At 42.3% G+C, this 15,219-nt stretch overlaps 1 protein-coding gene across 1 annotated transcript in view; it reads right to left on the bottom strand.

Annotated features, from left to right (window-relative positions):
• Positions 1 to 12,858, bottom strand: part of kcnn1b (potassium intermediate/small conductance calcium-activated channel, subfamily N, member 1b) — a 31,973-nt gene extending 19,115 nt beyond the window's left edge. Inside the window, 6 exon segments of the mRNA XM_034180030.1 lie at positions 691 to 801; positions 972 to 1,113; positions 4,809 to 5,227; positions 5,380 to 5,475; positions 10,441 to 10,866; positions 11,555 to 12,858. Of these exon segments, the coding sequence (XP_034035921.1) occupies positions 691 to 801; positions 972 to 1,113; positions 4,809 to 5,227; positions 5,380 to 5,475; positions 10,441 to 10,866; positions 11,555 to 11,968 (1,608 nt within the window). The 5' untranslated portion in view covers positions 11,969 to 12,858.
• Positions 12,859 to 15,219: the final 2,361 nt, after the last annotated feature.

Below are 15,219 nucleotides of genomic sequence, written 5' to 3' on the forward strand. Positions count from 1 at the left end.
TAATTTTGTTGTTGTGGCACAAAGTGCCGGCATTTTCTGGTTCAGGCTGAGAAACGCACTGGGAGCAGACAAACACATAGGGCCTTCTTTTAAAGCGCTACGTTTCTTCAGCCACGAAAAGGAATGAAAGAATTTTCAGATGTCGCTTCTTAAAATCAGGACGCTTTATATGGATAAGTTTTAGTCAGGCTGTGATGATGAATCCGACTGAAATGAACAGGTAAGATTAAGACTTTATATTTACTCAGAATGGTTTTAATATTTGAAGCAGTCTGAACTGTTCACATGAGGACTGCAGCTTTCAGCTGTTGAGCCAATCAATGGATGTATTTCAACTTATGAGTAACTTACAAGAAACGCATGTCAACAATCACAAAACCTGCCTACAACTTATGGCCCATATATGCAGGACATGAGACATACACTGGCATGTGTCAAAAATATTGTGCATGCCCAAAATCTTTCAATGTACTTGCAATACTACGCTGTATTCCAACGTGCTTCAAAAACGTACCCATAACGTATTACACATACGCCACCATATTCGGCATATTTTTCATACGCTGGCATATGCTGGCTAAATTGTCAAGGTGTGACAGATCTCTTCAATATGAACTGGATATTTCCACAAAGTGCTGTTCAGACTGAAGTGTAACATTTGCAACAATGTGTGTCTGAGGGTAAATTCACCTTTTTGTAGAGTTGAGTATCCATCATGAAGTTATGCACATGTTTCTCAGCTCTGGTGAGTTCAGACTTTCTTGCAACAACGGCAACGACTAAAGCTGTGCAACCTGCTCCCTAGGGATGAGCAAAGTTAGTGCGACTGTGGTTTACTGTGACTGACACTTTGGACTTTACAATTAATGTCAAAGCAGAATAACCCCCTCATCCTTGATACAGCAAGTCAATATTACAGACAGTAAAAAGAACATAATCATGGAAAGATGCAGAATCAGCCCAAATCTCACCATTATCCCCGTCAACAAGCAAACACCTTTTCCACAATAGGTGTGAGGGACCATATCTCCATAGCCAATGGACAGAAATGTGATGGAAATCAGCCACATTGCTCCAAGGAATGTACTCGTCACATCCTGTGCATCGTGATACCTGATGAGAAATGACAGGAGCCCTAGGTGTAGTGTCGGTGTTCAGTCATACCAAGAAATATGTTTTGCAAAGAAGATTCCTACTGATATTGGTTTCTATATGTACCAGAGGTGGGACGAAGTGACCATGAAGTCACTCTCAAGTCATGAATCGGCAAGTCCCAAGTCAAGTCTAGAGTTATAATGACCACCAATTGTTTGCTAGCTGACTTGAGACTTGACTTGGGACTTGCAGATTGATGACTTGAGAATGAATTGACAGTGACTTCGCCCCCCTCTGCTATGTACTATGTGACTAAACTTGAAAATACACAAAATGTATTGCTGATGTATAAGGATGACAGGCTCAAAGTATAATGGAGATCATCCCCTTCCAGTGATATACTGTATTATCATATACCTATAAATGATACGCCAACATGATTAGATAAAACACTAAAGAATAAATAGCAATATACCCTTTTCGCGGACGGGTAATATTTTTCATACCACCCGAGTAATCAGCCAATCAGGACAGCGAAGTGGCGCCACGACGAATTGGCGCCACGACGAAGAGGCGCGGTCAGAGGAACTGTGAAATACTGATGTCACTATTTATAATTTCTTACGTGTCCAACCTCGTAGGTTGATAGTTAAAATTAAATTCGTTCGTTCTAAAAGCCATCATAATTATTTATAGGAAAACGTTCTATTTTTTGTCGACTAAGGTTTGAACTTTGAGTGTTTACACAGGAGAGAAAAGTGAGAAAATGTTAATGCTTGTATGAGAAAAGTGTATAAAGTGTGTAGTGAGGGGTTTTACAGCCTTAAAACATCTATAATAATTGTAAAAAATAACGCTGACTACTTCGCAGATTTTGCCTCTCGCGGCTTATTTTTTAGAACGTAACTCCCTTTCGCGGCCTCGCAGTTTCGCGGATTTTTTAGTGCAATTTTGCATGCTTCTTTTTTTTTTTTTTTAACAGAGCATTGTGTTCTACGTCTGATTGCTCTCACTGCCTCCGATTCGCTTACTGAGTTTGCGGGCTCGGTAAGCGCCGCAGTGGGCCACTCACATCACCCCCTGTCTGCTGTGCCGAGCTGCATGCAGCAACAGGTCCAGAGACTACGCTCGCTCTTTTGATGCGCAGCGCCCACTGCATGGTCTCGGTAACCGCAGCCGCAGAGCTCCGTGGCCATGACTTGGATTCTTTGCGGGTCCCGTATCCATACCCCCGGAGGCAGTGAGCGAAGGGAGAGCATGCGCATTGTGTTCTGCGTGCATTTATCATTTATAGGCATATTATAAAATTGTTATCAAGTTGTTTTACCACTGAATATGGCTTTATACACCCTTCAGAAAACCATACACCATGAGGCCGAAGGCGTATTCATTGTTGAACAACTTGATAACTGATAATCCCCATCACACCTAAACTACCCAGATGGGAGTAGAGAAGCTTGAATCTTTGACTGGACTGGGTTGCTTGACGCGAGGATGTTTCGCTTCAAATCGCAGAAGCTTCTGAAGCTAAACGTCCTCGCGTCAAACAACCCAGTCCAGTCGAAGATTCAATCTTCTCTACTATGGAAACCACCTGGACAACTGAGAGCCTACACAGAAATACCCAGATGGGGATTATATGCTCCATCTGGTTTGAAAGCTGGGGGATACGGCTGGAGAGAGGGATGTCTGACCTAGTTTACATAATGATGTGGATCAGCACAAAAAAGGACCTCTGGATCCATGAAATCTGCAGAATATGAAGTAAGTCTTATATAGGCCCTGTGGCCTGTTGGTGCCCATGCTTATTACCTCCGCCAAGGAGGTTATGTTTTCGGTCGCGTTTGTTTGTTTGTGTTTGTCAGCAGGATAACTCAAAAGGTTTTGAACGGATTTTGATGAAATTTTGTGGAGTGGTTGGAAATGACAAGAGGAACAAGTGATTAAATTTTAGTGGTGATCCGGATTACGATCTGGATCCCGATGCTAACGCGTTAGCATGTCTATGGCATTTTCAATGTTAAAAGTTAGCATTAAGCAGTTGCAGCTGTCATCACGTTCGGGTGCATTTGTTTTCAAATTGTAATATTTCTTAAATTTATTTTTGTTTATATATTAATAATCTATTGATTATTATATACAATTTTAGAGAAAGAGACAAAAAGAAATAGATCACTGTGCCAAGGAGGGAATCTCTTTAGGGTCAGTGACCCTATGGCTTTGTTTAGATAAGTTTCATAAATGTTAAAAAATTCATATATTTGCAGTTTAGTTGAATAATAAATTGAATTTTGTCTCTTATTTGTTTTTGTCTATAAGCACATGCAATATCAATACCAGTGCTCAGATGACAGTAGCTTCTGGGAAAGGTGCAAGTTGCAATAAACTGTGATGCCAAGCGCTAAGGATACATGCTATCCAGTCACAGCAGATGAAACTTTTTTTTACTGAGTAAACATCATTGTTAGACTTTTTTAGGTTCAATGATTCCACGGCGTGTACATGTTATAGTGTCAGTGACCCCATGGCCTTGGCAGAGGTTGCACTCTCTGAGTGCTTCGAGTCTCCAGATTCTGTAGCATGAAGCAGATGAGAGTCTATAACTTCCCCTAGATGGGACGCCAGTCTGACATAGGTTACTTGCCCAGTCAAGGGCTGGTATCCATTTACAGCTGTGTGGACTGAAACAATTAGGGAATAACCCTTCTTGTATCTGATGCAGACGTTAATGCTGGAACTTACGGTCGCAAATTGCTCTGCTAATGCGTCAACAGTTAAAAAGGACTTTTAATGGTGAGACGTTAGTGGAGCTGGTAAAACGGATATTTGTGACCATAATGAAGCATTAACCTCTGCAAATCATCAGACACAACAGGGTTATTCCCATTCTAATCCAATTCTATCGTTTGCACAGTTATTTTTCCTGTAAGTAATTCGGTCGGTGAAGCTTGCCGTAGCAACAGCGTCTTCATGCCAAACTGAAAATTCTGTGAGCAGGTCCACAGAGTTCTCCATCTCGTCAACTGCATTGAGTAATTCCGTATAAAAAACCACATCACTACTTTCGTATGGCAGCATAAATCCATGCATTTCGGCATCGTCGTTGCTGCACTACTTTCTCTCGCTCTCAGCTGACAGCGCCATTATTGAAACCTGTGCAGCAACCCAGCCAGGGCAGCGTTATACATCGAATGTGAAACGGTCAAATATTTTGCCACCGTCTACTCAATATTTTATGGTCTGAAAACCCACACGATTAACCAATCAGATTTGCCGAACAAATGTAACTGGATTAGAATGCAGATTAACTGTCTTGCTCATGGACACAGACAGGTGTCATATGAGTCAAACCCAGGTCTACATATTGGCAGGCCGGGAGATGGTTACTTGCTTTATTGATAGATGTATTATCTGTGTTTTCTGATTTTCTTTTGTTGTGCTCTTTGTTACCTTCTGCACCTCAACATTAAAACTACATCAAATCTTGCAGATTTTCTTTTCAACTCATTAAAAAGCTACAACTGGCTAGGAAACAACAGAGGCCAGAAAGTACACAAGAACAGATCAGATCAGAGCAAAGTCCACCAGACTAAACAGTCAACATAAGCCAATGGTTTTGTAATGATGATAGACAGTATTATTAATTTTATGTATTGTCCCATGCAGGAGTCAGAACTGATGGCTCGACAACATCTCTCTGCTGAAGCTAATACCTCTCACACATGCGCACGGTCCATGCTGCAATGATCCAACAGGACACGCTGAAGACCAGCAGGACTGTGCCAGGGCAGATGGTCATCAGTGTTTTCATGACAAAACGAGTGTCAAAGCTGATCTTGTTCAGTGCGCCAATGCTGCGCGAAGAAGCATCTGTGAAGAGTTTGCTGTGGAGTAGCATGACCCGGCCAGTGAGGTACAGGCGCAGGAACATTGGCACGGAGAGAATAATGTCGACATCAGCATCTGCTACAGATTCCGTGTAGCTGAAGGCCAATCGAGCTGTCCAGGTAAAAATGTATTGGCCAGGAATTGGATGAATGGCACAGATTATGAGCTCCAAAATGACAAAAAGAATTCTTTCAAAAGTAATTGCTATTCTCCAGTCATCTGCGCCATTGTCCACCAAGAATAGCTGCGAAGAATGAGGGAATATCAGTGACAAATTTATCTGCGGACACTGTTATTGACTGGCCAACTCATGTTCCTACACTAATAAAGTTTGCATATGGAAAAAAGACCACAGCTACAAGTTCTAGTCAGTGAGATGGGTTGCTGTTCATTCACCTGGATTTCTCTCACATGATACATCACAATGAGTCCAAGAAGCACAGCAGTAGAAAGACTGATCAGGCCTTTCAGCACATAGGAATATATAGAGTCCTGTATGGGGGGAGATGAGGTGGACAACATAAATGTACATATCGGTTACACAAGAGGCATTTTGGATGGTTCTGCTTTAGACCAGTGACTGCAATGGAACACACTATGTGTTTCTCAGTGGCAGCAAACTGAAATACAGCAAAAAAACACAATCAAGTATATATCACTTGAACATCAGGTGATTCACAATTGTATCACCTCTGAATAACTGCATTATGTCCATGTTGATGAGTAGAAAAGGTGATTAATTTATTCAGGTGTGCTCAGCCATTCAACAGCTAACAGATAACCGAATGAACAAATCAACTTTTGACAGAGGAGGGACAAATAGGAAAAGTGCGGCTTTGGCGGTCCCTGAGGACCATGGGGATGGGAGCTACTGATCTGATCAATACCTTCTTGTTTAACTACTAAATTATTGTGAACACTGGACTATATACGGTTGTTTAGCTGCTACATCAATCAGTCACTGCATGTTCTGTCAGACTTGTGTTGTAATTTTTGTTTTGTCTCAGGACAACCACAACAGATGGTCACCCCATTGAGTTTGGTATGCTTAATGTTTCTTTCAATAACCAGAGGCAGGGAGTTTTTCTTACCACTGTGGCCAAAGTACTTGATAACGGGTCGGTAAGACCTAGACCTTACTCATGTGCACCACTTTGAGATAACTTACAGTGCATCCAGAAAGTCTTCATACAGCTTCATAGTATTACAGCCTTATCTCAAAATAGAGTAATTTTTTTTTCATCAAAATTCTACTCACAACACCTCACAATGACATGAAAAGTTTTTTGTTAAATTTTTGCAAATTTATTCAAAATAAAAAACTAAGAAATCAGATGCACACAAGTATTCACACCCTTTGCTCAGTACTTTGTTGATGCATCTTTGGCAGCAATTACAGCCTCAGGTCTTCTTGAATATGATGCCACAAGCTTGGTGCACCTGTCTTTGGGCAGTTTTGCTCATTCCTCTTTGTAGCACCTCTCAAGCTCCATCAGGTTGGATGGGGAGCGTTGGTGCACAGCCATTTTCAGATCTCTCCAGAGATGTTCAATCTGATTCAGGTCTGGGCTCTTGCTGGGCCACTCGAGGACATTTACAGAGTTGTCCTGAAGCCACTCCCTTGGTATCTTGACTGTGTGCTTAGGGTCATTGTCCTGCTGAAAGATGAACAGTTGCCCTAGTCTGAGGTCAAGAGTGCTCTGGAGCAGGTTTTCATCCAGGATGTCTCTGTACATTGCTGCATTCATCTTTCCCTCAATTCCGACTAGTCTCCCAGTTCCTGCCACTGAAAAACATCCCCACAGCATGATGCTGCCACCACCATGCTTCACTGTAGGGATGGTGCCTGGTTTCCTCCAAACATGACACCTGGCATTCACACCAAAGAGTTCAATCTTTGTCTCATCAGACCAGAGAATTTTGTTTCTCATAGTCTGAGAGTCCTTCAGATGCCTTTTAGCAAACTCCAGGCAGACTGCCATACACCTTTTACTAAGGAGTGTCTTCCATCTGGCCACTCTACCACACAGGCCTGATTGGATTGCTGCAGAGATGGTTGTCCTTCGGAAAGGTTCTCCTCTCTCCACAGAGGAATGCTGGAGCTCTGATAGAGTGACCATCGGGTTCTTGGTCACCTCCCTGACTAAGGCTGTTCTTCCCCTACCAGCTCTAGGAAGAGTCCTGGTGGATTCAAACTTCTTCTGTTTACAGATGATGGAGGCCACTGTGCTCATTGGGACCTTCAAAGCAGCAGAAATGTTTCTGTCCATTCCCCAGATTTGTGCCTCAAGACAATCCTGTCTCAGAGTTCTACACACAATTCCTTTGACTTCATGCTTGCGTTGTGCTCTGACATGTACTGTCAACTGTGGGACCTTGTATGTAGACAGGTGTGTGTCTTTCCAAATCATGTCCAATCAACTGATTTGATCCCAGATGGAGTCCAGTTAAGCTGTAGAAACACCTCAAGGATGATCAGTGGAAACAGGATGCACCTGAGCTCAATTTTGAGCTTCATGGCAAAGACTGTGAATATTGATGTAAATGTGATTTCTTTGATTCCCCTCACACATAACACGATTTAAGCCGACTGGCACACAAAGGAAGAATTACATGCCATTCATGAAAAATCAGGGCTGCCTCCAACACCTCGTACATGTGTCGCTACAACTATTCGCACACACCAGCGGCTGAAAGACAGAGAGTGCCCTGTCGATCCCTCTCGCAGCAGGTGTCGGCCAAATTCCAGGTGACACACACAAACATCTAACACTGCTCGCCTGACAGAAAATGTGTTGCCATTCACTATCAGCATGAAACAGTGAGCAGACGATCACTTTCATGCTGGATGTGAAACTTGTCTAAGTACCCCCACAAGAGTGGCATTGCAAAAAGCAACACACAGGTGAAACCATCAGATCATAACACGCAGCGTGCAATCTGAATGTCACATCACCCAAGTGAGCTCTGTTCCACATGACGTAGTGTCTCTCCTGCCATGCACCATTCACAGGACACGCGTGTCGGGCCAGACACGTGCGCAGAGCCAGCAGGACATGCCGGGTCAGCAGAAGTGGACATGATAAGAGTGCACTGCTTCATTCACGTCATTTCATGAATGTACGTCTGTGACCATGGGTCATCTACAGAGGAACAGACAGTTCATACTTGTATTGTTCACTCGATAAGAGGGATTAAATGAAATGCCGGGATTTTTTTTTTAATGGTGTGTATATGTGTTTTTTTTTTAATACGTTTATCTCCTTGTTGATTTCAGGCATTTTACGCACCTTTTATAGTACAGCGATGGTAGTGTAGTGGTAAAGTTTCTGTCTGTTAATCAGAGCTTTTGCAAATTGCAGGTTCAAATCCCATGGGTGGCATGTATTTATTTACTTTTTTCCACAACAGCTGCGCAATGTGGTTACACATGCTCAAGCTGCTTGCACTGTGTTCCTGCTGCGACGGTTTCGTGCACGAAACTGTCATAGCGGGATCGTTGACGCATGTCCAACCGTGTGTCCCTCCTGGCCTCGGCTCGATGTTTTCGTGCAGGCTGTTTTACCGTGATTCGCCCTGATTCCTATTTATTCATGGTATGTGTGAAGGAGCCCTTAGTTTTGTTTTTTGTTTTTGTTTTTTATAAATTTGCAAAAATCTAAATAAATAAAAATTGTTTTTTGTAACATAACGAAACAACAAAATGTGGAAAAAGTGAAGCACAGTGAATACTTTCCAGATGCACTGTACATACCGATTTAGCACTGTATGAATAAAGTGAATTTAACTGAAACTGAATATAAAATTCACTGCATGGTGGCTTAGTGGTTAGCACTGTTGTCTCACAGCAAGAACTCTCCTGGGATTGCTTTCCACTTGGTCCTTTCTGTGTGAAGTTTGCATGTTCTCCCTGCTTCCTCCCACTTCCAAAAACATGCAGGTAAGGTAAACTGGAAACTTTAAATTGGCTGTAGACTTGTGTGGGAGTCTGTTTGTCTATATGTAGCCCTGTGATAGACTGGCATCGTTGTCCAGGGTGTTCCCCGCCTCACGCCCTATAACTGCTGGAATAGTCACCAGCCCCCTGTGACTCTTAATTGGACTAAATGGGTATATAAATTAATAATCTTGTGTTCAGTTCATAAATTTGTGAATATTGGAATCCTTTGCTGATGTGGAGCTGCTGGCTAGTTAACACATACACAACTTTAACTTTCCACTGCTAACCTTAAGTTGCTCTTATGCGAGCACTTGGTTGCCTGGTCGAAATGGGGCTCGGTCAAGCTCAGCCTAAAGAAACAACCTGGAGCCACAAGGAGCCTCCACCCACAAGGAGTGAGTAAAAGGCCTGGTGCACTGTTCTATGGGCAGTGGACAGACAAATTTCAGCGGTCAGGGTACAAAATGAACCCTACATACCTGTGATGTATGTATTAACTTGGTCACTACTCATTAAACTCCTTTCCTTCATATGCACATTTATGCATATAAACACATCTCCTCCATATGAAGTAAAACAACATTTCCATTGTAAAGAACATGTGAGATATGGAAAACTTCGACTATTTCCTGTCACCAGGAAGCATATTTTTGAAACCTGACCTTTGAACCTGATCATTGAGTCCAAATGTTGAACTTTGATGCTGATCTTATCTCTGAGCTTTCATCATGATTATTCTTGTTTGATTTTCCTCTTGACTGGAATGAACACCAATATTAGGGTGATTCTTTAACTACGGGCACTATTGGCCTTGTAAATGTAATTTCCACCACACCATTGCCTTACAATATAAAGCACATTGGGCAACTGTTTGTGATTTGGCGCTATATACATGTGCTCTGATGTCACTGTTTATCTCCATAGAAACTACCCAAACAATCTTTCATACAAACTGTTTAAAGGGACATTAATGTTGTGGTGGAAATTACGGCAATAGTGTGGGACAACTACATTTTGTTCAAAAAAATCACAAGTCGTATGACATTGAATACCCCAATTATGTTTTGATTATTTTACTGATATTTTATTCAGAGATATTTTAAAACATTAGAAAAAATGTTTCTTTACCATTCATTTTTATCATTGAAGATCAAAAGTCTGGGTGTGGGACAAGCACAAAACGGAAATATTTGCATATAATGATGCTGAAAAAAGGTGAAAAAGTCATCATAGACTACTAGAACAAATTTCCTAACACACTTTCATTGTAAAGATACCTATAAAAGTGTGAAATTTCCCCTTTTTTCTGTTTGTCATACAATATGATCAAAGGACATAATACGTGCCCATGGTCTAAGAATCACCCATTATTCAGTTGTTCAATGGCCCATTCACAATCCATTCAAGAAATTGCATTAAAATTGGCCAGTTAGTTTTGTATACTCCAATTAAGAAATAAATACACAGCCAGATATAAACATAACTTCCTTGATGAAGTTAATGATTCTGAAGCTTACCTTGCTGTAGCATGCAGTCGACAGCTCCATCTCTATCACCATGGCAATAATGCCGAACATCCCACAAACCAAGGCGTAATCGCTCAACAGTTTGCGCTTCCCAAAGAGAGCTCTTCGCTGACCCAGTCGATAACTAATGTCCTTGGTCTTTTTCTGTGGTACGCTTTCATCCTCCCTGGTCCCATTCTCACTCTTGGCCTTTATGGAATCATCCCTGATTGTTTTGGAGAAGGAATCTTCAAGGATGGCACCATGGAGAAGTTGAAGTGACGTTTGACCCGAACGAACATCTGCCAAACTAGATCTTAAAGTCCCGTCACTGCTCAGCAGTCGCACCGCATCCCCGTTAACTACGTCAGCAGTTTCTGCGGTGGCAGAAGGTGGAGGATGATGCATAGCCTTTCCAACATCATCTTGAGCATTTTTCTGGATAAGCCAGCAAGAGAGTGAACCCATTACATGCCATATAACAAAGAGAAAACAGTATTTCCAAAATTAAGAACATAATTTATCTTTACACTCTGACATTGCAACTTCTCAAGGTGTAATTGGAAAAGTTTGTAATTCTGTTTTCTAAAATGTGTAAAACAAATGAGCACTGCACTGAACTCTGAGGTGTATACTTTCAGATTTTGGTGTCTGTTTTATTTGGAAATTATCTTACAAATATTGCACAAGTGGCAGTGGCCTTGGTGGGAATCAGACCCAGACTTTGGAAATGAAAGCAACTGACTAGTTCAACCACACCACATTCTCATTTCTATCATGCACAAGATTATTCCCTGCAATAAGCCCAGACATGCCCAGCAGGTGGCAGTGTCCAGCAAGTGACAGACAGATCTGTGATTTTGTTTGTCAAGAACCTCCAACCATATTAACTGAAAATGTAGATTAAAAACTGATTTTGCACAAGAGAATCTGTTAAAGTGTGGTAGGCTGGTAATGCTGTTGTGCATCGGATGATATGTGGCGTTCACTGACATTTTCTTTCATGCCTTCGTATTGTTCCTAAGTTTCAAAGTGACTGGCATGGCCATAACACCAATTGTGTTGCCTGAATTTTGAGAAAAGCTCCCCTGTGCTTGTAGGTCAGTAGACAAGAAAAGGTACCTACCTGACTTTGTTGTCGTCTCGCTCTATCTTCCATTACGTCATGGTTTTCAAGTGAGCTATAATGGTTGGAGAAGAATGGGACACTTGCTTTGCATTTAGATGTCTTGATTCGTGCAGTACTGCTTAAAGGGAGATGAAGGCACTGGAAAATGTGCGAGGGATCTTCAGAGGACTGGCATGTGTGAGGGTCTTGCTTTTGTGGTTCTTTTCCAATGGCTCCCATTGAGTTTAAAGGAATGTTGAACACATTTGGATGGATTGTCTCGTTGTTGCCTTTGGGTTTAAGATGATTGCTAGGCTGTTGCTGAAAAAGGTCTTTTGAACCTTGTTGGCCTTTATATTGAGACATGAAGTTATCTTGAGGATGGACTGCTGCAGGTTTCAAAAGGTCTTGTGGGTGTGTTTGCTGGCACATAGCTGAAACTTGGGATATTCCAGAGGTGGGCTGGGTTTGTGGTGAAATGGTTCTCTCCTTCGAAACCCGGAGAAGCGGGTTTTGACATTGTCCTCTTTTATTTGCCGCTGAAAACTAGAAGCTTCTGAATTTCTCTGTGTGTCTGGACAGGAACAACATTTGTCATCATGCTTTGGGAGTCCCAGACCAGCTCTTGTCCTCTCTTCAGACGGCAGATTACCTCCTACACCATTAACCTGCTCACAAAACAGGAGCCAGTCTTGATCGCTCAACTGTGATAAGTTTAAGCTTTGGGTTTTCAGTGGCGATACCTGGGCTGGAACTCTTGGGGGACTAATGCTGTTGGAGCTTTCATGGTGTGCAGATGACTGACTCTTCTGGTGTGGTGATGACAAAACATCTGCTGAGATTCTTGAGCATCGACCATGTACATTCTCAGGGAGTTTTGCAAGAGGCGAGGGACCTCCTGAGGGACAATGGTCCAGGCTTTCATCATGGAAGACTTCACCCGTTGAGTCAAGATGTCGTGTTGCATTGGTAGGTTTGACCAGAATCAACCTCATGGTATTGACACAGAGCTGCAACTAAATTACATCACACACAGATCTTATGCCTGCACTCTCAATCTTTCATTTCACAAACAAACAGACAAATAAACGGGTCAAAACATAACCTCTACCCAACTTCGTTGGGAGAAATAATGACAAAACTAAGGGCCCCTTCACACATAGTGCGAATATGTACAACTCAGGGTGACTCACGGCAAAACAACTCGTACAAGCAAACCACGAAACACTGCGGAAACGGGCAGGCATGCACGATCCCGGTGCAACAGTTTGTGCATGCGACAGTGTCTTTTGAGCAGGAACACAGTGCAAGCAGGCAGCTGCTCGCATTGTGTTCCATGGGATGAGCTGCACCACATCGCGTCGCTGATGTGGAGGAAAATAAAATAATAAAAACCAGCTGTGTAATTAGTGAATATCACTGGGTTGATAATAAATAATACATAAAAGGGGACGCAATACAGAAGGCCGCTGTTAAATAATCCTGGTTAAATTAAAAGAAAATAAATGCCACTCACAGGATTTGAACCCACACACTCTGATTACCAGACAGAAACTTTACCACTGCATTACAACCACTGTCTTGTAACAGGAGCATGAAATGGCTAAAATCAACAAACAGATAAATGTATTTTCTAAAAAAGAAAAAAAAAGTGCTGTGATAACTGACCAAATGGTGTATGATACAGCGTATTTCTGCTTTTCGTTTTTAAGAGACATGACATGATGTACAGACTGTTGGACATTGAAATTTTACACTGTGTGCTTGTATTTTCACAGCAACATGTTTTCAAGCAATTACTAGAAAGTCAATTTTGCCTTTTCTGGTAAAGTTATTCCAACAAATCCAGTTTGCTTTGTGTTACTTGACACCAGGTGGGATATATAGGTTTACTTATGTTTAACTTGCTGAATATATAAATACTGCATCATACTATGTGAATAATTACAATTATGTTCATTTTCATATGATAAACAGGTAACCAAAAGAATTTCAACTGAACTTTGCTTTGTTGGATCAGCACAATTTATTCATGTAACTGTACTATTTTAAAAACTAGCTGTAACTACCATATTAAACTAGTAGTAACTCGTAATCATATCAAACAAGTTTGAATGGTCCAAGAAAATTACATCAGTATGTTACATTTACCCTTAAAAATCTAGATGGCCTGAACCATGGTAATTAAGTAAAGCAAATTCATCATGTCAGCCCAACAAATTTATATTTAGGTCACTCAACAAAATAGTTTCTGGTGACACTCATGCATTGTACTTGGGTGGAAACACTTTCTATAATTTTATTATGTTCACTGAGCAAGTTATTTTTTTGAGTGCATATTCGGTGACATGTTTGTGTGTCCATCCTCTGACTTGTCTGAAGATGACTGGATGCAAAGTGATGACTGTGGTGGTGTACAGAGTCAAATTTTAACCTTTACTGTGACATTTTATTTATTTATTTATTTTTATTCTGGGCTGATCCATTTTGGACCCAACTCACTGGGTCCAGTTTCGATCAGCACTCCTCCCAGTTACATTCTTCCCACAGGGAAAGTACACACAGGACCAAAAACAGCTCCCGATGGATATTTTAATAGTCTTGTTTGCTGCGTGTGATTTCTATTGGAAGAATAACTGTCGTTACATTAGAGGCTAACTCAGGTTAACAATGATTATTGCTTCCTTCATACAGCATAATGATGTATAAAGTAAAAGCCTCATTTCCTGTGGGGGTTGGCCTCTGCCAGGGCTGTGCCGTGTCACCAATGCTGTTTGTGATATTCATGGACAGGATATCGAGGCGTAGTCGGGGGGAGGAGGGTTTCCAGTTTGGTGGGCTCAGGGTCTCATCACTGCTTTTTGCAGATGATGTGGTCCTGTTGGCTTCATCAGCCTGTGACCTCCAACACTCACTGGATCAGTTCACAGTCAAGTGTGAAGCGGCTGGGATGAGGATCAGCACCTCTAAATCTAAGGCCATGGTTCTCAGCAGGACACCGATGGATTGCCTACTCCAGGTAGGGAATACGGTCTTGCCCCAAGTGAAGGAGTTCAAGTACCTTGGGGCCTTGTTCATGGGTGAGGGGACAATGGAGGGTGAGAGTGGCAGGAGCGGTGTTGCATTCGCTCCACCGTACTGTTTGTGACGAAAAGGGAAGCTCTCGATCTAGTGGTCAGTCTTCGTTCCTACTCTCACCTATGGTCATGAGGGTTGGGTCATGACCGAAGAACTAGATCATGGGTACAAGTGGCTGAAATGGGCTTCCTTAGGAGGGTGGCTGGTGTCTCCCTTAGAGATAGGGTGAGAAGCTCGGCCATCCGTGGGGAGCTTGGAGGAGAGCCACTGCTACTTCACATTGAAAGGAGCCATCTGAGGTGGTTCGGCATCTGGTAAGGATGCCTCCTGGGCGTCTTCCTAGGGAGGTGTTCCAGGCACGTCCACCTGGGAGGAGACCCCAGGGAAGACCCAGGACTAGGTGGAGAAATTATATCTCCACACTGGCCTGGGAACGCCTCGGGATCCCCCAGTCAGAGGTGGTCAATGTGGCACGGGAGAGGGAAGTCCCCTGCTAGAGCTGTTGCCCCTGCGACCCAATCTCTGGTAAGCAGTTGAAGATGAGTGATGAGTAAAAGCCAGACCTAGTTTTTCTGTTTAATATTAAAACAATGACTAGCATTCAA

Source organism: Thalassophryne amazonica, chromosome 10 (genome assembly GCF_902500255.1).
Source record: "Thalassophryne amazonica chromosome 10, fThaAma1.1, whole genome shotgun sequence".
NCBI classification, from domain to species: Eukaryota; Metazoa; Chordata; class Actinopteri; order Batrachoidiformes; family Batrachoididae; genus Thalassophryne; species Thalassophryne amazonica.